The 24,048-nt window shown below is 28.9% G+C and overlaps 2 protein-coding genes across 2 annotated transcripts in view; both read left to right on the top strand.

The window, feature by feature from the left end:
• The first annotated feature begins 8,588 nt into the window (after positions 1-8,588).
• On the top strand, positions 8,589-9,241 carry LOC105111796 (60S ribosomal protein L27-3). Its single transcript, XM_011007249.1, has one exon. It carries the CDS (start codon positions 8,653-8,655, stop codon positions 9,058-9,060), a length of 408 nt encoding a protein of 135 aa, XP_011005551.1. The 5' UTR covers positions 8,589-8,652; the 3' UTR covers positions 9,061-9,241.
• A 5,548-nt stretch (positions 9,242-14,789) lies between these two features.
• The window catches only part of LOC105111798 (GDSL-like Lipase/Acylhydrolase superfamily protein), an 18,394-nt gene continuing 9,135 nt past the window's right edge, over positions 14,790-24,048 (top strand). Inside the window, exon 1 of the mRNA XM_011007251.1 lies at positions 14,790-14,794. The gene's annotated coding sequence lies outside the window, so the exon portion shown is untranslated. The remainder of the gene's footprint in view (positions 14,795-24,048) is intronic.

The following is a 24,048-nucleotide window of genomic DNA, read 5'->3' as shown; positions in this document are numbered from 1 at the left end:
TAATAATAATAATAATAATAATAATAATAATAATAATAATAAAGAAAGAGAAGAAGAAGAAGATGATGATGATGAGAACTTAGAGATGAAATATTAATGTAAGGATTAAGCAATAATAATAACAAATGTCAAGGTTAGAGGTTCCACTAATGGTATATCAAACAAGTATAGTATAAACTCTTATTATTGAATTGGAAACCACACACAAAGGAGGTTCCAATCAGATTATATATTGTTAACATGATTACATTAGTCATCTTATTCAATTAATGCTAATACTTGTAAATCTCGTCAAGCATTCATGATTATAACTTATGTTAACAACAAATCAAGTTCCTTTCATAGCTCAGGTGTCGGTTATACCATACATTATGGGCTATGAAAGTGCCAAACATTTGTTGTACCAAGTGTTATGTAACATAAATCAAGATTAGTCATTTAACAAGCAAAGTATTAAAGAGTGAACAAGATAACAAATATAAAACATGTTAGTATCAAACATTAAAGTCCATATTAAGTTTACATTATACTTATTCTTACACCATTAGTGTAACCTTTTCACCTTGACATAATTAACTTAGCTAGACATAATGAAAGAAAGCAAAATAGATAAACAAAATAAGAACATAAAAGTTAACTAAGTAAAGGAAAGGAAATGAAAGGCATAAACTTAATATTAATGAAAACAAAGCATAAAAAATACAAAGAGAGAAAGGAAGAGCATGATCTTGATCTGGAAATCAAGATGCCTAAATGCATGGCAAATGCCTCCTTTTATAGGCCAAAAATGGGAACTATTGATTTGATGACTAATTGATAAGTGGGTGACCAACTTTTGACTTGGTGACAATCCTTATCTTCTCTTGTCTGCCCAAAACGTCATTGATAACGTCAAAATTGGAGCCAGTTGCAAACATGAAAGTTGTAGGCAATTGTCTCAGCTTTCTTGTGTAAAAATTTCAGCTCATTTGGACTTCTAGAACTCTAGATATGGCCAAAATACCGAACAGTGCTCGGGCTGGAAGACAGATTCGGGCTTCTTTGTTGTTGCTACAATTTGGACTTGATAATGGCCTTTTTAGATCTTGGGCTCCATATGAAAGTTGTAGGCCTATGTCTTACCTTTCTATCCATATAAATTGGACCTAAATCTGAGATATATAGCTCCAGATATGACCCATTTACCGAACAGTGTTCCGGTTTGGATTGCACCGACATCTCTTTTCTAAGTTTGGCCATCTCTTTATCCTTGCAATTTAAGTTCTTCAAGTCATCAATCAATCCTTTCATTTATGTGATAGGCCTGCATTAAAAATAGACATTTACCACAATTTATAGGTATCTTATATTATTAGATACATTATTATAAAACATATTTTAGTTAAGGAGTTATTGATACTTCAAGTGCAAAATGATGATATAAAACCATGATAAAAATGCATTTTTAAGTACTAATCACATTTTAATGTTCAAGGTAAGTTTCTTGGAATAACTAAATTCTTTAATGGCCTTTTCTTAAGATTTCTTGTTATCATCTTCAAAAGATAAGTTATTATTTTGGTGTTTTAGGCTATTTGTACTTTGATATTATCAAGTTTTAAGGGTTTTTTTTTATTATTGGATATGAGTGATAGCTTTTTTAACAAGTTCATCAACATAGGAATTAGATTTTAGGATATGTCTCTAACTTTCCAACAATCATATTTTTTCCCTTAAACAAACCAAAATCTTATTGTATTTTCAAAAAGTCACTCAAATTTTTTATTCATTTATTAATACTAAATTTCAACTCCTTATAAAACAAGTTTTTTTCTTATACTTTATTCTATTTTTATCTAAATCTTTCACACTATCATCAAATACACATTCTACAAACAAATGAAACCACAAATCTTTAAAGTTTTTATCCTATAATTAAGAATGAGTTTGAGATCACTATATTGTAAAGCGTTTGGGGTAAGTTGACATGAGAATCTTATAACTAGAAATTAATGAAAACATTAAATGATAATAAAAAAGAATCCTTTTTGAAAATGAATTTCAACATTAGCATATAAATGGAGAACTTATTTTTAGGTATTTGGTATAATAGATTACAAACTTAAATACAAGGAAAAAAAAAAGCTTTAATAAATGGTGGGAAAAAAAACTCACACTATCCATTATAGATGTTCAAGCCAAAATCAAATTAGATGTTTTTCTATATCCATGAGCCTAGGCTAATAAAGGTGTTATGGTCTATTTCTATTATCAATATTCCTAGATGTTTTGAAAATATATAAAACAAATATCTAATTTAAAGACAGTACATAGTTTAAAAAGTTAAATTTTTAACTTATGACACAATATGATATGTATTTAAAAAATAAAGTAGTTTCATCTTCATATGAGTTATGTTATGTTCATTATAGTTTGTATAATTTTTAGAATAATTTTGCATTAGAGAAAAAAGTAAAATGTAATTCATATATTTCCTATGTTTGCACGTATAGTTTTGAATTAGTCCTACCTTGTATGATAAGGTCAACTAACATGGAAAAATTAAAAGAAAAAGGTTATTTTAAATCTTACAATAATGTTTATAACTTTATTATAAAAGCCAATTTTAGCTCCTCTTAAGTGAGGGATAAATAAAAAAATATAAAAAATAAGTATATGAGTGAGCAAAGCGAGGGAAAGAAAAAGATATAATTATTTTCATATGAATGACAATATGTTGCTTTAAAATTAGATCTAGCTAAAATTTAATTATGTTATTTCTTATGAAATGCTCTTCAAAGTGAATGGTATAGATTTATAAAGGGTGATTTAATTGATAAGATTTATTTATTTTTTATATTACTATAAAGATCCACTGGATTAGAGAGTTGATATTTGTTAATGACTTGATTCAAATAGTTATACTTAAATATTGTAATTTTTTTTATAAATTTTAAATTTAAAAATTTAAAAATTACATACAAATTATATTTGACAAGTAAATAGTGATAGAAGTTACACCTATAATAGGATTACATATGTTTAATTTGAGAAATTTGGTTTGACTTTCATTAAAGATTTGATCTCCTAGTATCATATGTATTTTTATCTAAAAGTTAATAAACAAATTACTAGTTCATTTTAACCTTATCAATTAACGAAAAAAAATATTCACAATAATACATGTTAAGTTATGGAAAAATGTAAGTTCATGATTAGTATAAGTTCATGATTCTATAATTAAGTGGATGATTATTATAATATTTATTCTATTTAGCATATATCATGCATAATGAGGTTTGTTTTAAAGATATTTACAAGATAAATAGCTAATTGTATATTTTAAGAGTTCAATTTTCAAAAAAATGTAGTAATTTTAACACATATATAATGTTATTCACTTTAATTATTAACTAGTTGAGGGGTCGCGCTACATAATAAGGGTGTTTATATATATATATATATAAAAGTATAGAATTTTTGCTATTGGAATTCAAAATACTTTATTTTTCCATTAACATTTATATTTTTCTTCTAAATAAAAAATGATTTTATTATTCATAAAAAACTAAATGACCAACTGATATTTGTTTATAAGCTTTTAGTTTAAAATACTCAAACATTATATACTAATATTTACACACACTATTTAATTCATGACTAATAAATTCACCAGTATCTATTAGTATAAACAACATTCACCATATAGTAGTAAGAACCTTTTCACTTCATATTAATGAGAAGATATAATAACTACATATTTGGTGGTTGTTATTTTTAGTTGTTTAATACCAATCTTTGAAATCATTGTTTAAAATATAAACTTATAAAACCAAGAAACTACTAAAAAAAATACAAGAAAGTATTTTAAGGATACATGATTTATGAAAATACTGTTGATATTAAGTTTACTAAATGCAAATAGCTATTAATTTTGTTAGAAGGATGACAAACATAACTTGAAACTATGCAGCATTAAAAGATATTAGTTGTGGTTATGATTACTTGCATTTTTAAAATAAAAATATAAACATCATTTTGCATATACAAAATCAAATCTTTTTAAAAGAAAATTCCATTAGAGCTAAGAATAACAACTAATATTGATCATTTAATAATTGTTTACCTTAAATTATTCACTAAATCAAACAATGCACTAAATTAAATTATCCACTAAATCAATCAATGCACTAAATTAAATTATCCACTAAATTATCTATAAAATATACACATATTATCTCTATCTAAGTCCTCAATTTTATTTTTTTTGTTTCAAAATTGTAATAGCTAGGATATGCAAATTAATCTTTTAAAATAATTATATATGAATCAAAGTTTTTACTAGAATTGTCATGCCATTAAGTTGAACCTTCAACTCTTACATAAAATGTCGAACAAGGGTAACACAACCTTGTAAAGGGGAATCTTCTTTGTCAAATGGTAGTGTTTAAAGTCTCTTAGATGGTTGGAGATATCATGTTTATTCGTTTAAATGTGACAACTCAATCAGCCTTCTCGATTAAAAAAACAACAAAATAGGAGCAGACAACGTGTTACTTGGTTAATTCATTAAAAACAAGAGATATATCGTCTACTTAAACCCTAAAAATTAGGGTTTAAGAATTAAGATTTTGTAAATCTCATTTCGGTCCTTGTTTTTTCAATTGTAGCACATGAACACACAAAATTGACCATGAAAATTCTTAATTTACATAATTACACCATTAAAAACTTTGATTTAACACCTCTGATTTGAGAGCTTTTTTCGAATTGATCCTTAGTTTTTGATTTTTTTCAATTTGACCCTTAATTAACCCTTAACATTGATTTTCTTACAATTTAACCCCTGACATCATGTAATTAAGCTTGTACAAATTAAATTTGGTCCTTCAAAATTCTAATCTTCTCAATTAAGCCTAAAATAAGCTTTCAAACATAATTTATCACCAATTAAGTCCTCAATAAAATTATTTGACCCATTAAAAACCTAATTAAGTCCTTGCACTTAATTAATTATTTTATTTTTGGCTTAAATTAATTTATAAACTTAATCAAACCTTTAATTAGATCATTAATTAAATCAAATCAAACTATTAAATATCTAATTAAGTTCCCAAACTTAATTTTTAAGTAAATCCATCCAATATTCATTTAAGTTAATCTTAAATTTGCATTACCTTTCATATTTAGGACCTTCAAGGGTGCAATTGAGTTTCTAAAAATGTCAAAGATCTAGTTTGGTCCCTTTATTTCTTATTTATGCTTGTAGATCCCTCTTTAACATGTTCTTGTTAACCAAGTCATTTGTCTTCTTATATTTTTTTATTTTTCAAACTTTTTCCCCTTTTATTTTTATTTTTTTATATAAAAAAGATAATTTTAGAGAAACCCAAAATTATGTTGTGACATAAGGTTTAAAGCACGTCTAGTTGCTAAGTGCTTTACATAAAAAAAGGTGTTGACTTTAATAAAATTCTCTTCAATTAAGAAGTATGGTTTCATCCAAATATATGCCCTTTCGCTAAGTGTTTTTTACATAATGAGTTAGATAAGAGGGTCTATATATATTAGCAAGAGGGTTTCATTATTCAATGTAAGGAAGACCATGTATGTTTGTTGTAAAAGTTATTGTATGACTTGAAGTAGTCACCGAGGTAAATGTATAAAATGTTTGATTTTTTATACTCGGACATAATTACTTTATGAGTAATAGTTGTGTGTATTTTAAAAAAGCTCTTAGATGATTTATTTGTGTATTTATTATTGTATGTGATTTCCTTTAAGAACATGTTTAAGATCAACAATTTAAAAAATCAATTAAGTGGTGAGTTAGAGATGAAGGATTTGAGTGCAATTAAGAAGATTTTGGGTATGGAAATACACAAATATTGAAGCATTGGCAAGTTATACTTGTTATAAAGAAAATATTTTATGAAGGTACTTTAACATTTTGGTATGCAAAACTATAAGCCACTGAGTACTCCACTTCCAATTTATTTCATGTTTGTTACTAGAAATCAAGGAGGAGAATGAACACATATCATGTTCTTTATATGCTAGTGTAATTGGAAGCATTATATATGTTATGGTTTACCTTTGTTTAGATATTTTACATGTTAACGTGGTTAATAAGTTTATGAAAAATCTTAATAAAGTTCATTGACATGTCATGAAATGGATATTCCATTATCTTATAGGTGTTACATATATAAGCTTAGTATATAACATGAGTAGTAGCACTAGAAGTAATATTGAGGGCTTTATAGATTTAGATTAAGCTGGTGATTTAGATATAAGAAGATCGTTAACAACTTATGTTTTCACCTTTTTAGGATATGCCATTAATTGAAAAATAATTTTACAATTTATTATTACCTTGTCTACAACAAAGGTTGGGTATAGACATTAACAGGAGTAATGAAAGAAGCTTTATGATTGAAAAGTTTGGTTGATAATTTTGGTTTGTTAAATAAGTTGATTGTTATACATTGTGATAGCTAAAATATTACTCATATGGCTAAGAATGAGTTGTACCATGAAAGAACTAAATATATTGATGTCAACAATCATTTCATTTTAGATATCATGTAACAATGTGTTGTATTAGTGAATAAAATTGTTATAATTGAGAACATTGTAAATGTATTGATGAAGTTATCTTATAGTCGACTTCAAGCATTGATTAAACTTGATTAGTTTATTTAGTATTTGAATGATGTTTAATGGAGATAATCAGAGATGAGTTCAAAAAGTTAGCTCAATTTAAGCCAAAATGGAGATTTATTGGGTTTGTTTTGAATTATAGGCCCATGTGAGAAAATGAATACCAATGTACTTAGTTCATGTATAAAACCTAAAGTTGTTATATTTCAGGGTTAAGGCTATTTGTAAGTATTTCAAATCTCTACATTTTAGTTGCTAGAGAGAAAATATGAGTTTTTGGTTATTTTAAGATCTTGGATAAAAGAGTAATTTTGCATAACACCTTATAATCTTCTACTTCCTCACAATAAATTTTCTTAATGCCTGCTTGGGAGTGTGGTTATGGTTACTTTTCAAAAAAGATTTTATGTTGAAATTTATCAAAATGATGTTTTTGTTAAAAAAATTATTTTTAAAATCAGTGCATCAAAACAATCCAAAACATAAAAAAATAAATTTTAATTTTTTTGAAAACGCGATTTGCACCACATTTCCAAACGTTTTCTTAGTCAGCTTGTTTATAAAGCAGAGCTAATTTATTAAACTATATAACTTTCTTGTGTGTTTTTGTATGATTGTTTATATTTGTATTTTATATTTCTCTACTTAGCAATCAATTTGAGACTTTAGAATTGTTTCCACAGTAATAAAAAAATTAGCCACTATAAATAGTTTTTACATTTTCATTGGATGAAATCATCATACAATATAGAAGTAGTCACTCTAGAGAACCATCCAAGTAAGAATTAGTTGTTATAGATAATCTCCACTCCATATGAAAAATTATATTAGAAATATTCATTTACTATGAAAATAATCTTTAAAAATAATTAATCTATATAGACATTATTCCTTGAAGAGAATCTTTACTTAATAAGGAATTATCCACCTAAAAGGATCGTTCTCAAAATAAAAGAAATTATTGTATAAAATCTCTTTAAACATGTTAAATTGTGCAAAACTCAACCTGACTAGTTTTGGAAGTAAACTTAGCCTATCTTGACCCTACTCAACCTATAATTCCATTATTTAGTTGGTTCTTGTATAAGCAGAACATATTAATTGATTTTAAACTTAGACTCAATTAGTTTTACCTATATGCATCTAATTATTTTAGTTTTTCTTTTTCCCATGAATTTTATACAAGCAAACTCTAAGTGTAATGAAGTCTTCAAGTCCATTATTTAATATCACAAAGCTTAAATTAATCTATTTTTAATTTGATTAACAAGCTTGCTCAACTAAATTAAACCTCAAATTAAAACCTATTGATTTTAAACTTAAGAAACTCCTACATTCTTGCTTATTTTTAGATGGTGTTATTCCCACTCATCAACTTGTTATTCTTAATTCATCTTTTTAGCTTTTAAAATAATTATTTTTAATATTTCTTTAAAAATAAAAAGAAGTTGAGGAAAAAAACTAATATATTAATCATTTTTTTACATAAAATTTTAATATTGAATTCATTAAGTATTAAATTGTTAGTAATAATTTATGATTTATTGTCTATAATCTTTGGTATACAAAATATTAGAATAATGATAAGGTAAGTACTTATTTATAAAATTTGCAATATTTATTAACTCAGTTTTAAATTCAAATAAAAAATATACTTTGTATTTTTTACTATGAGGATTTTAATTAAATAAATAAAAAAATTAGATTATTTGTTGGTCTTTACAGTACAATAAACAACGACGTGAAAATAAGAAAAAGAGAGGAAAATGACCAAAAATAAAACTAGGGCAACAGTTTATTTACTCGCGTTTTATATAGAAGGACTAAAATTAAAATTATTAACATTTTCTCTCTTTTCAGCCCTCGTCGGCCCAGTCCAATAACAAATCAGCCCATTGAAAAAAAGCCCCTAGGGTTTCATTTCCCATATATACATCACCAGCCACCCTGCATCAGTGCTTCTAGGTTTGCAAGCAGCAACAGAGACAGAGAGCGGCAAGAGCAGCGAAAATGGTGAAGTTCTTGAAGACAAGCAAAGCCGTGATAATCCTGCAAGGCAAATACGCAGGTCGCAAAGGAGTGATCGTCAGGTCCTTCGACGATGGTACACGTGATCGCCCGTACGGACACTGTTTGGTTGCAGGGATTAAGAAGTACCCAAGCAAGGTTATCAAGAAGGACTCAGCCAAAAAGACTGCCAAGAAATCCCGGGTCAAGTGCTTCATCAAGCTAGTGAACTACCAGCACCTGATGCCTACACGTTACACGCTGGATGTGGACTTGAAAGATGTTGTGACCGCTGATTGTTTGTCAAGCAAGGATAAGAAGGTTACTGCTTGCAAGGAGACAAAGGCTAGGTTCGAGGAGCGGTTTAAGACAGGCAAGAACAGGTGGTTTTTTACAAAGCTGAGGTTTTGATTTATAAATGGTGTCTGTCAGTTGTTGAGCTTTTTCAAGCCTTTATTATTATGATGGATTTTAGCAGTTTTGTTGATTTTGGATCTCTCTGGGTTTTTTTTTAAGGCAAACTCATTGTCTGGTTTATTGTCTCTGTCGATGCTTTTAATGCTCAATCTTTAAGATTAGTTTGCGAGTTAAATTGCTGTTCTTGTATTGTTGCTCAAGTTCGGTGTTTCTAGCACTTATCTATTAATAACCAAAATTTTTAAAAATTTAGATGCTAAACTTTGTTGATTGAGATTGCTAGGCTTAAAATAAGCAAATTAGTTTGTTCGACGGTGCTTTTTTTTTTTCGTAGGTTAGCAACTGCTGTTTATTAGTCCGATTCTGCCTTTTGAATTAATAAAACCTTCGGGATTTATTTTGATTGATCTCCTGAAATTGTTGGTCCAGTTGTTTGTACTCTAGGATTATCTTTGTAAAATACCAAACCTCATTTCCTCTATACACTATGGAAAAACTTGTTCGGTTTTGGGGCATATCCATTAGCTGTGTGTCAGAGGGAGCTAGAGGTCGACAGTGGTGGCATGATCCGTTACTTGTGGATGAAGGTTATGACTGGGAAAGAGGGATTTTGGGGGCAGTTAGAGATAAGGCTGTCATAAAGGAAAGATGTAGTAAATCTTGCATGTATTTCCAACTTAGTGTTGACACATCTAGGAAAGAACTACTCAGATTTGATTTATTCTGGCCACCCAAGTTGATAACTGTGCAAGAACCAATGTGAGAAAGGAGAAGATATTATTTGGTTATAGAGGAAGGGAGGGTATCTCTCATTTCATGCATTAATTTTGTTGGAAATCATCATTCATGACATAAGTTGGTTGCTTAATCTAGCTTCTTATATGATAAGGTAATGGAATCTACACATGGACCAATGCATTTGGTCTCGAGTTGTAATTTTCCACCATTTACTCTTTTGAAGTAGATGTATTTTGGAATCTAGTTAGATCGGGGTCTGTAACCCAGTATGCATAATCCAGTTCATGTACATCTGATATTTTGTTAGTTGTTGTGGTCAGCATTTTTTACTATGTAGTTTTCTTAGTGATACTCTTCAGTTTTGGTAATTTCATACGTTCTGAAGTTCTTATCCAATGATATAATATACATTTGGAGATTTCGCCTACCAAGACCTTAGGTGTTTACACTAGAATGGGCTCTGTGTGAAGCATTCATCTAAATGCAGTTTGTAGTTTGACATTGAACTTATCCTTTCAAGTGTGTCTAGGGTGTTTCCTTGGATGAAAATTGGATGGATCACCCCTCTACTTTGTCTTTAGCTGCTTTCCATTCTAGCCTTCTGTTTAGAGAGAGCTCTATCCTTTCCCTTTTTAGAGTGTTGTTTGCTGTAATGGAACCTACACTTGATGGGCTTCTACCGTGATTTGGACAGTCCCAATATGCTTAATGTGTGGCGTGTTTATTGGAATGCAATGCCATGTTTTTTGGTTGCCTGTTTAGCTTTGGTCCATGAGAGTACGTGGGAGAAGTGTTCTGTTCCTTGACCCCTGGCCAATGCATTTCATTTTTGTGGCTAGTTGCCCACAAAATTAGCCATCTTCCATTCTTAGTTAATGATTCATTACACGGGAGAGTTCAAAGATAAAGGTTGGGGTGACGGTTTGGTTTGATTTTTAATAATAAAAAAAACCAGCCAAACCCAAAAAATTTATGTTTATAATCTTGTCTAACTAGAAACTAATTCAAACCGAGGATTGGTTTGGTTATTTATAGAGGAAAACCAGCAGAACTTGTTGGTTTTTTGTATTATAGCTACCTAAGTGATTCTTCTAGAATAAATGCTAAAACAAAATAAATTCATAAAATGAATCTGATAATTGCATATGCATAGAAGAAGAAATGAATTTATCCCAATAATATATAAATATAATCATTAGAGTTTGCATTAAATTAAACTTATTCAAATACCAGATAGGAACATTATATACCAGATAGGAGCATTATGAACCTTAAATTTTAACTAGGGTTTGGGAGAAAATCATTATGAACAAGGTTTTCTTTATACAAAAAAAAAAAGAAGATTTTTTTTAATATTCAGTACCATATTATAAGCAACATTTTTCATATTTATTTTTAAGGGTTTAGTGGGTTTAGTTCAATTAGTTTTAAAAGACTTAAACTTAGTTCAATTAGTTTTAAAAGACTTAAACGGAAATTAAATCAGATCTAATTTTTTTTAGTGTTTTTAATTTATTTTTTTGTTATTTTGATTTTTTTTTCTTGTTTAATTAATTAAAACACCCCTGGAAAAGGGGTGTTCTGGTCGACCTCCTCCTGTCACTATTCTTTTAAATGCAAAATTCTTCAAACAGAGCCACTGAAGTGCGGCTTATGTTGTAAATTACAAGGATATACAAGCGAGCTTATTTTCCTCCCCGGAAGAGGCCCTACAAGCCTTTCTTGTTGTCTGCTACATGGGAGGGGGGAAGACATCTTGCAATTTTTGAGCAAAGCCTTCAGCTACTAGCCTGATTTTCTCCTCCCTTATTCCGTAAAGCTTCTCGTCGGGCAATTCAAGTTCGATATCTCTCCATTTCCACCGTTCCCGGTTCTTCCAATCCTTCAGACGATCATGCAACTTTCTGGGAGGAAAGGCGGCGAAACTGGAAGAAAAACTCATGAGAAATAACGCGGAGGGGAAATCCAACATTCCTGCCCCTGCCACACCTTAATGGTGAGATTTTATATTAACAAACCTCCCAAGTTTAAATAGCTGAGATGCTCTCTTGAAAATAAGAGAGATAAGACTTGTATTTCTCTGGTTTTAAGCATGTTTTCTTTCTTTCATTTATATATCTAAAACAAACTAAAATAAATTATATCATCTAATTTTAAATATACTTATTTTAATTGAGAATTGAAAAGATATTATTTATATTTTATAAAATAAATTAAAAAAATATATGAACTGATAAATAAAAAAATATTAATACTAATTAAATGTTAAAACATTAAGCTAATCTTCATGATAAAAATAAAAAATAAATATATATCTAAATATTTTATATTAAGTGTCTTTTTAAGTTTTAATATTTTCATGTTATCCTACCAATTAACTGTTGTTGCTAATAACATATGATTTACGTTTTTATAAAAGTTGTGTACAAATATAACTAATTTGTATAAATTGATAAAACTCAAGATAAATAAAACTAATCTCATTGAAATATCATGTGATTTTAAAAAAATATATAAAAAGTCAATCCCTATTTAAAAACCAAAGTTAATTTAATAGAAATAATTAATGGAAAGGGATAAAAAATTAAAAAAATAAAAATAAAGCAAGCAACATGAACTTGGACTTAATAAAAAAGCTTAAGCCCTGTGGTTGTTTTTGTCTTAGGAGGGGAGGAAATCACATGTTATCAATTTTTTTTTTTAAAATAGGTGATAGTGTAAACTCCTGATTTAAAATTATAAATCAATGTTAAATAGGATAATCTTTAATAAAAAAAAAACATGATAAATTAAGATGATACATTTTATAATTAAAGGTGAACCCCCTGAAAAAAAAAATCTTCAATCTCATATGAAATAAAATAATAAATCGGTACGTGAAATGCTAATTTCGAGATAAATCGTGTAAAACTTCAAATGATATATAATAAAATTAAAAGAAAATTTTTGTGTTACAAGTGCTGAAAAATCCATGTTATTTAGTGAAAAACTCAAAAGAAATAAAAAATGATTTTGAATGCAAAAAAATATTAACAATCTGAATCTCATGGATAATAGTGTAGTTTTTAATTGAAAAGTAATAAGATTTATAGAAAAATCTCAAGATAGCTATGATAAAAGTTGATGAAATAATAAAATTTTTATATCTATAAAAAATAACGATGGACAGGGATTTGACAAAAAAATACATATAGGATTTAAATGAGTGGTATTATTTTGATTTTAGAGAAAATTCCTTCTCAACTACCAACCATGTAAGGAGAACGAGCTAGGAAATTTTGATTTTTCTTCTCATTTTTTCCCTAAATTCTCTCAATTCATGTAGCATGGGAGTATGAAGAAGTGATAATTAAACTAATGAATATTAGAGAAAGATATCGAGTTTAGGAGTTGTTTTTAGAGAGGAAAAGTGTTCAAAGTGAAGAAAAAGTGAGAAATTATTGAAGATTGTTGAAAGAGGTTTGCTAAACGGGGTTGTTTGGTAGTGATAAAGTATTGTTTTTTCTTTAAATATATTTATTTTGTTGTGATTGGATAGGGGATAAAAAATCCATATTTTTTAAAAATATTAGGGTTTATATAAATTTTGATTTATATGCCAAATTATATGATTATTAGTTAAATGAATTTTAAATGATATAGTTTAGAATATAAGTGAAAAAATCAAAAACAATTTAAAGAAATCACAACCTAAATGGCCGGCCATGTTAGATATTTTTAGAGGATTTGGAAATTTGATTAAATTAGGTTGTTTTTTGAAAAATAAAAATAGTTTTCTTGGTAGAGATTTAAATTTTTTAATGATGACATGTAATGTATATAAAGATATGTTCCCCCCTTTATATTTTGCAATATAGTCCTTTAGAGATTTAAACAATAATATTGTTAAAATTAAATGGGACTACAACAACAAGATTTAATTGTAAGAATTGGATGACATCGCAACAATAGGATTTAATTATGAGAATTGAATGGGACTGCAAAGGGATTTAATTATGAGAATTGAATGGGAGTGCAACAAATGGATTTAATAGTTAAAATTAAATGGGATTGCAATGACAGACTTGATTGTGAGTATTAAATGGGATTATAATTGTACAATTTAATGTGTGAGAATTAAATGTACTACAATGATAGAATTTAATATGTGAAAATTAAATCAAAATCATTAATGAAATTTAATACGTGAAATTTGAATGTCACACAACGGTAAAATTCAGTATATAAAATTTAAATCAATTGCAAAATCGAGCCTATTATACTAATTGTAAATCCGACCATAACACCAAGAGTTATAATGTTTAAAGAATGAGTTACATGTATTTAAAATAGAATTGTTGATATGAATAATGTAAAATATGAACTATAACTATTGAAATGGAATAACAAAAGTGTGATGGAAATAAAGCACGAGATGTCAATATAGAAATGAGTAAAGGAATGTGGTTGATGTAAATTTTTGAGGAATGAAAAAGATCAATGTATGTATAGTTGACATGCAAATATTTAAGAAAATGATGAATATAATGGATGTAAAGCACAAGTTTTGAGTACGAAAATGAATTAAATGAATCCATAAAGGTTGATTAAAGCATGAACTAAGTGTATAGATGAAATTGATGAATCTTGAAATGTGATAGATGTATAGCTAAGTGGACAAACGAACTAAATAAACCCACAAGGTTTATTAAAATACAAGCCAATTATAAGAAAGAAATTAAGAAACCTAAATATGTAAGCAAAACACCAACCATGAATATTGATAAATCCAATTATAAAATCATGTTAAATCACAAAGATTGAGTAGAAAGGCAGATATATGACATTGGATTATTCTTGAATATTGAGGCATGATTATTAAAAAAAATGAATACAGTTATTAAACTAATAAGTCAGCATCCTAGAAACAAGTCCATGGTATAAAGGTTTTTAATATTGGATGGAAAAAAAATAATAAATTATGTGTTTGAAAAGGTGTTTAGATAGATTGGTAATTATATTGTAAAAATAATTATTATTACAGAAGGAAATTAAGAGTTATTATTTATACAAGTAATTGGTAAGATTAATGTTGTGGAGTAAAAGTTAAAAGATGGTGTGAACCTCATGATCACGTGGTAATGTAATATAGAATCAAGATTAAAATTTGGTCCTGAAAAGCCAAAAAGGTCTGATAGAAATGTGACACAATAAAATATATCTCAAGACACCAATACTCTTGGAATGAAGTCGAATAATGTCATAAATCCAGTTAATCTTTCATAAGTCAGGTTCAGTTTGTTAAAAAACTAAAGAATAAAATAGTCTCTCTCACATGTTAAACTAAAAAATTCAGAAGTATTATTCATCAAATGTGTTGAAATTTAGGTCTTATATATGTTTAAATAGTTTTGAGAAATTAACCTTAACAGGTATGCTATTGTGGATTGAATTGATCCACTTACAAAAACTAACCCAAAACTTTTACCAGTAAATCCAAACCCTAATCCAAATAAGTCTTGGATTCTAGTTGAAAATAAAGTATTAATTAAGCTAAAAAAAAGCATTGCATTGTAGCTAACAAAATAAAAACAAAGCCTATAAATCTAGGTCTTGTTTTGTTGAGAAAAAAGAAGAAGAAAAGAAAATATTGTATGTTTGATATAAGACTTATTTATAGCATATAATGTTGCCTAATAATCCTTGGAACTAAAAGAGAAGTTGTTACCCCTTTGATTTTCAAGTTAGAATAGTATTCTTATCTCAGCCTTGTATTTATTCTGTTTTTTAGAAGGAAAAAGATGTTACATTTAATGCTCCTATTTGTCGTCATATATGTTTCCTAAATCAGCTTATATTTTGTTTTTGTATATTATGTTTTCTCCTCGTCTAACAAGAAAAATAAAATAAAAATAAAAATTTCTAATATTTAAAAAAAATAATTATTGTTTTCACGTATAATAGTAAATCCAAAACTAGTTACGAATCCATAAAACATATGGAAACATCACAAAATAAGGTTGACCAAAACTAATACAAAATTAGCAGTGTTGTTGTCCAAACTTCATGGCCTAAATAAAGGTGGATGAGGTCCCGTTTGCATATGAATTAGATGTATTAAGGTTTCTTCTTGATGCTTCAAAGGATTCCAAAATTCGGTATTGGTCGAAACTTGTATAGTCAATCCATTCAATACGTTCACTTTGGACCTTGTGATAGGCCTATTTGTAATGTGTAATAGGTCATTGGTATTTATGAATTGATCCACACCATCCCCTCTCTTTAAAATAATTTGACCTTAAATCAAAATTTATGTCAAACAAAGTAAAATCAACAACATTAAAGGTAACAGTGACACTATACTTACTTAGAAGATTAACTTTATAGGCATTGTCAATGATCGTCTCTAAAACTTGGAATGGACCATCACCACGAGGCTATAAAATTGATTTCCTGTAGTTAGGAAATTGTTCCTTATGTATATGCATCCAAATCCAATCACCTGGTTCAAAAACAACCTGTTTACACTTTTTATTTGCTTTATAAGTATACAACATGTTTTTTTTTTTTATCTATTTGCAACCCAACTCTCTCATGAAGTTGCCTCATCATTTGTTTTCACTATCTAAACTTACCCTCTCTTCCAAAGGCAAAAGAACTAAATCCATAGGAGTTAGTGGATTAAACTCATAAACAATTTTAAAAGGAAAAAGATCAATGGTCGAATGCATAGTTTTATTATAAGAAAACTCAACAAAAGGCAAACGTTTTTCTAACTTTTTAGATTCTTTTGAATAACAACACAAAAAATTTATGATAAGGTTTTATTTACTACCTCAGTTTGTCAATGTTTGAGGATAACAAGTTGTTAAAAATAAGAGTTTAATTCCTAACTTTCTCCCCAAATTCTTCTAAAAATAACCAAGAAACTTAACACCATGATCTGAAATTATAATCATAAGAATGTCATACAAACATACAATCTCTTTAAAGAATAATTCTACGATATAAGATGCATCATCAACCTTATGACATGCAATGAACTGTGTCATCTTAGTAAACCTATCAACCACAATAAAAATAAAGTCTCTACCTTTTATTGACCTAGGTAAACCTAACAAAAAGTCCATAAAGACATCTACCTAAGGTTTAGTAGATACAGGAAATGGTGTATATAGTCTATGTAGTTATACTTTAGATTTTTCCTTTATATATGCAATGCATTGTTCATAGATTCATTACATATCCATTTTAATCTTATGCTAATAAAAATATTCATGCAATATATCCAAAGTTTTTCCAAACCCAAAATGACCTATTAAACCACCTTCATGTGCTTCATGAATAAGCAATTCATACAAATAACTAGTAGGAGCACATAATCAATTCTCTTTGTACAAATAACCAGTCATCAAATAAAACTTACTAGAAGTTGAATATCCACATGCATTATATATTTTGGCAAAGTCAAAATCATCAGCATACAATGCCTTCATATATTCAAAGCCTAGCAATCTATTACTCATAATATTTAGAAGAACATACATGTGTGAAAGTGCATCAACCATTATGTTCTTTTTACCTTACTTATACTCGATTACATAAGGAAAAGTCTTAATGAATTCAACCTATTTTACATATCTCTTATTCCACTTACCTTATCCTTTCAGATGTTTCAAGAACTCATAATCTAAATACATTATAAACTCTTTTAGCCACAAGTAATGTTGTCATGTCTCAAGTGTTCTTACCAAAACGTACAATTCTTTATCATAAGTGGGATAATTCAAAGTTGTTTTAGTTATCTTCTACTTAAAAAATCTTTATTTCTACAACTCATAATAAAAATGTACTTTTAAATATTAATTAGTCACGCAACTCACAATAAAGATTAAGATCTAATCCTAAAAAGCTGAAAGAGGTATGCTAGAAGTGTGATATAATGAAAACATGTCCTGAGGCACCAATGCTATTAAAATAAAGTCAAATCACACCATGAAACTAGTTAATATTTGATAAGTCAAATTCAATCGTTCAAGAACCAAAGAATGCAAGAATCTCTCTTAAGTGTTAAACTAAAAAAAATTCAGAAGTATTATTCATCAAAGATGTTGAATTTTAGGATTTATAAATGTTTAATAGTTTTAAGAAATTAACCCTAATGGATTTACCATTACAGACTAAATTGACCCACTTACAAAAACTGATTCAAAACCTTTACTAGTAAGTCTAAATTCTAATCCAAACAAGTCTCGGATCCTAACTAAAAATAAAGTATTAATTAAACCTAAACAAACCTTAAGTTATAGCTAACAAAATAAAAATAAAACCCATAAGTATAAGCCTTGTTCTACTATGAGAAGAGAAAAAAAACATTGTAGGTCTAATACAAGACTTATTTATTGCCAATAATGTTGCCCAATAATCCCAGGAACTAAAAGAAAAGTTGTCGCTCCTTTTGTTTTCAAGTTAGAATAGGATTCTAATCTTAGATTTGTATTTATAGCCAATAATGTTGCCTTTAATGTTTCTCTTTGCCGTCGCATCTGTTTCCTAAGTCTACTTAAATTTCTTTGTTTCCTGTTATGTTTTCTCCTCACAGACATGGAAAATAAAATAAAAATAATAAATTCTAATATTTAAAGGATATAATTAATTTTTTCACATATAATAGGAAATCTAAAACTAGTTAATAATATATAAAACACATAAAAACATCACAAATCAAGGCGGGTAAAAACTAATATAATATTGGCAACCTTGGTGTTGAAACTTCATGGCTCAAATAAAGGTGAATTAGGTCCCTTTTGCATATAGATTAAATGTACTAAGGCCTCCTCATGATGCTCTAAAAGATCCCCAAGTTCAGTCTTGGCTGAAACTCGCACAGCTAGTCTATTCAATACTTCTTTCAATGACTTCACTTTAGACCTTGTGATGAGCCAATTTGGAATGTGTAATAGGTCTTTGGTATTCATAGGCTAATCCATATTAGAAAGCTCTACTAAAAAATACCATGGTAGAGAAGATAAAGATCTTAAGGGTGTACCATAGATGTGGAAAGAAGAAAGGAATAACTTTGGAATAAAAGAAGGTTAATGTAAACATCGTATGACAAAAATATCCTCAAAAGAGAGCCTTAGTACTAAGGTTTACCCATTTTGATTATTATAGATAGTGTGGTAACGAATATGTATATACAAAAATTTGTATTATTGTGTTTGCCTATATGTGAGAAAAAAATTATGAAAATAAATGGATATAAATATACTTACGATGTATTTTATCTTTTATGGACTTTTATAGATACATTCTATCTAGCAAATGATAATACCAAATGATTAGTACTTAAAAGTGCATTTTTATCAAGGTTTTATATCATCATTTTGCACTTGAAGTATCAATAACTCCTTAACTAAAACATGTTTTATAATAACGTATCTAATAATATAAGATACCTTTAATTTGTGGTAAATGTTCATTTTAAATGCAGGCCTATCATATAAATGAAATGATTGATTGATGAATTTAAGAACTGAAATTGAAAGGACAAAGAGATAGCCAAACTTAGAAAAGAGATGTCGGTGTAGTCCAAACCGGAACACTGTTTAGTAATTGGGTCATATCTGGAGTTGTAGATCTGTCATATCTGGAGCTACAGATCTCATATTTAGGTCTACTTTATATGGATGGAAAGGTAAGACATAGGCCTACAACTTTCATATGGAACCTAAGATCTAAAAAGGTCATTTTTAAGTCCAAATTGTAGCAACAACAAAGAAGTCTGAATCTGTCTTTTAGCCCGAGCATTGTTTAGTGTTTGACCCATATCTGGAGTTCTAAAAGTCCAAATGATGAATTTTTTACACAAGAAAGCTGAGACAATTTCCTACAACTTTCATGTTTTCAAATGGCTTTAATTTTGACGTTGTCAATGATGTTTTGGGCAGACAAGAGAAGATAAGGATTGTCACCAAGTCAAGAGTTGGCCACCCACTTATCAATTAGTCATCAAATCAATAGTTCTCAATTTTGGCCTATAAAAGGAGGCATTTGCCATGCATTTAGGCATCTTGGTTTCCAGATCAAGATCATGCTCTTGACATACCATTAATGAATCCTCTAATCTTGAAATTTGTTATTATCATTGTTTAATTCTTACATTAATATTTCATCTCAAAGCTCTCATTTTCTTCTTCTTCTTCTTCTTTTTATTTATTTATTTATTATTATTATTATTATTATTATTACTATTACTACTACTACTATTATTATTACTATTATTATTGCTACTATTATTATTGTTGTTATTATTGTTACTATTGTTGTTGTTTATAATTGTTGTCTATAATTTGTTCAATTAACCTCTCTGTGGTTCGACCTCGGTTTTGCCGGGTTATTTATTACTTCGACACTCCTGCACTTGGGAGAAGATATTAATCTTTTTGTTGTGTCAAGTTTTTGGCGCCATTGTCGGGGAGGTAAGTTCTTGTACAAATTATAGTATTTATTTTATTTTCTCTTTTCACTTTTCTTGTATATAACTTTGTTTCTTTGTTCTTGTTTCTTCTTCTTTTATTTTCTTCTTCTTTTTATTCTATTTCTACACGTGCATGAGAGTGTGGTCACGTACATTAAGTGGTAGACTTTGTAGGGTATCCTCAGTATTTTCAAAAAATATGGTCGAAGAAGATAATCAATCACTTTATAATGAGAATAATAAGAATAACCGTGTTAGAACACTTAGAGACCACATGAATCCCACAAGAACAAGTGTACCATCATGCATAGTTTTCCCTCCTGATGCATCTTATTTTAATTTTAAGCCAGACATTATTCAACTTTTACCTTCCTTTCATGGCTTAGATTTAGAAAATCCATACTTGCATTTAAAGGAATTTGAGAAGGTTTGCAACACATATAATGATTCAAATTGTAGCATGAACACCATCAAATTAAAGCTTTTTCCTTTTTCATTAAAAGATAAAGCTAAAACATGGCTACAAAATTTGAGACCAGGATCCATTCGTGCTTGGGATGAAATGCAACAACAGTTTTTAAAGAAGTTTTTCCCATCTCACAGAACAAACTCTTTCAAATAGAACAAACTCTTTCAAGAGACAAATCACCACTTTCACTCAAAAACCAGGAGAAACATTTTACCAATGTTGGGATAGGTATCGAGACTTGCTTAATACTTGACCTCATCATGGTTTTGAGATATGGAGATTGGTTTCATATTTTTATGAAGGGTTAACACCTAGAGATAGGCAAATGGTTGAATTGATATGCAATGGAACTTTTGAAGATAAAGACCCTGATGAAGCAATGGAGTACTTAGACTTGTTAGCTGAAAATGCTCAAAATTGAGACACCGCAGGTACTTATGAGGCACCGAGTAAAACTCAACCTCATACATCTAGTGGAGGTATGTACAACCTTAGGGAAGATCATGACCTTCAAGCCAAGTTTGCATCTTTAGCTAGAAAAGTCGAGGCACTAGAATTGAAAAAGAGTGGTCAATTAAAATCTATTAAAAACATTGTGTGTCAAATATGTGAAACAAATGAACACTCAACCAATAATTGTCCAACCTTGCCTTCTTTTAAGGAATGCCTCCATGAACAAGCCCATGCTTTAAACAGTTTCCAAAGGGCTAACCACAACCCATACTCACAAACATATAACCCTGGTTGGAGAAATCATCCAAATTTCAATTGGAAGAGTGATAATAACAATGTACAAACTTCACAACCACCATTTCAAGCACACCATAATTTCCAAAATTCTCATGGATATGCGTCTCCTTATGCTCCACTTTCTAGAAGAAATCTTGAGGAAACATTGCACGCATTCATTGAAAAGCAAGAGACAATCAATACTCAACTTGCTCAAAACATGACAGATTTTAAAGATATTCTTGCAAAATTGACATTTGTTCTTAGTTTCCAAGAGAAAGGCAAGTTTCTATCTCAACCACAACAAAATCCCAAGGGGCAATATAATGCAAATACAAGTAGTTTCGGAAGCCAACACATGGATCAAGTCAAATCAGTCACTACTCTTTGCAGTGGTAAGGTTATTGAAAAACCCACTCTTGAACCTTGTCAGAAAGATGATGAGTCAATCTCTGAGGGTAAGGAAGGGGTTAAATTTGAAGATTGCAAAGAAACGACTGATTCCTTGCCAGCACTTCTATTTCCTCATGCCATGACCAAACAAAGAAAAGTCAATCATAACTCTGAAATCTTTGAAACTTTCAAACAGGTAAGAATCAATATACCTTTGCTAGATGCTATTAAACAAGTTCCTTCCTATGCTAAATTTTTAAAAGATCTATGCACTATGAAGAGGAAACTGAATGTGAAAAAGAAAGCCTTTTTAACCGAACAAGTGTCATTCTTCAGAATAATAATCCTTTGAAATATAAAGACCTTAGTTGTCCTATAATTTCTTACTTTATTGGAGAACATAAAATTGAAAGAGTCTTGATCTTGGAGCTAGTGTGAATTTACTTCCATATTCAGTTTTTCAAAGTCTCAATCTAGGTAAGTTAAAACCAACTTCTGTAACTCTTTTACTTGCTGATAGATCTGTAAAAGTGTCTAGAGGAAAGTCAAAGATGTGTTAGTACAAGTCGATAAATTCATTTATCCTGGGGATTTTGTTATCTTGGACACAAAACCTGTTGAAGCATGTAATTTATTTCCTGTTATTTTAGGACATCTGTTTCTTACAACTTTTAACACATTGATTAATTATAGGAATGGACTGATGAAGCTATTGATTAGTACTTAAAAGTGTATTTTTATCATGGTTTTATATCATCATTTTGCACTTGAAGTATCAATAACTCCTTAACTAAAATATGTTTTATAATAATATATCTAATAATATAAGATACCTATAATTTGTGGTAAATGTCTATTTTTAATGCAGGCCTATCACATAAATGAAAGGATTGATTAATGACTTGAAGAACTTAAATTGCAAGGGCAAAGAGATGACCAAAATTAGAAAAGAGATGTCGGTGCAATCCAAACCAGAACACTGTTTGGTAATTGGGTCATATATGGAGCTATAGATCTCAGATTTAGGTCTAATTTATATGGATGGAAAGGTAAGACATAGGCCTACAACTTTCATATGGAGCCTAAGATCTAAAAAGGCCATTATCAAGTCCAAATTGTAGCAACAACAAAGAAGCCTGAATCTGTCTTCCAGCCCGAGCACTGTTCGGTATTTTGGCCATATCTGGAGTTCTAGAAGTCCAAATGAGCTGAATTTTTTAAACAAGAAAGATGAGACAATTGTCTACAACTTTCATGTTTACAACTGACTCCAATTTTGACGTTATCAATGACGTTTTGGGCAGACAAGAGAAGATAAGGATTGTCACCAAGTCAAAAGTTGGCCACCCACTTATCAATTAGTCATCAAATCAATAGTTCCCAATTTTGGCCTATAAAAGGAGGCATTTGCCATGCATTTAGGCATCTTGGTTTCCAGATCAAGATCATGCTCTTCCTTTCTCTCTTTGTATTTTTTGTAATGTTTATGCTTTGCTTTCATTAATATTAAGTTTATGCCTTTCATTTCCTTTCCTTTACTTAGTTAACTTTTATGTTCTTATTTTGTTTATCTATTTTGCTTTCTTTCATTATGTCTAGCTAAGTTAATTATGTCAAGGTGAAAAGGTTACACTAATGGTGTAAGAATAAGTATAATGTAAACTTAATATGGACTTTAATGTTTGATACTAACATGTTTTATATTTGCTATCTTGTTCACTCTTTAATACTTTGCTTGTTAAATGACTAATCTTGATTTATGTTGTATAACACTTGGTACAACAAATGCTTGGCACTTTCATAGCCCATAATGTATGGTATAACCGACACCTGAGCTATGAAAGGAACTTGATTTGTTGTTAACATAAGTTATAATCATGAATGCTTGACGAGATTTACAAGTATTAGCATTAATTGAATAAGATGACTAATGTAATCATGTTAACAATATATAATCTGATTGGAACCTCCTTTGTGTGTGGTTTCCAATTCAATAATAAGAGTTTATACTATACTTGTTTGATATACCATTAGTGGAACCTCTAACCTTGACATTTGTTATTATCATTGTTTAATCGTTACATTAATATTCCATCTCAAAGTTCTCATCATCTTCTTCTTCTCCTCTTTCATTATTATTATTATTATTATTATTATTATTATTATTATTATTATTATTATTATTATTATTATT

Source organism: Populus euphratica, unplaced genomic scaffold (genome assembly GCF_000495115.2).
Source record: "Populus euphratica unplaced genomic scaffold, PopEup_1.0 scaffold310.1, whole genome shotgun sequence".
In the NCBI taxonomy this organism is placed as follows: Eukaryota; Viridiplantae; Streptophyta; class Magnoliopsida; order Malpighiales; family Salicaceae; genus Populus; species Populus euphratica.
This window is presented reverse-complemented; position numbering and strand designations above follow the sequence as displayed.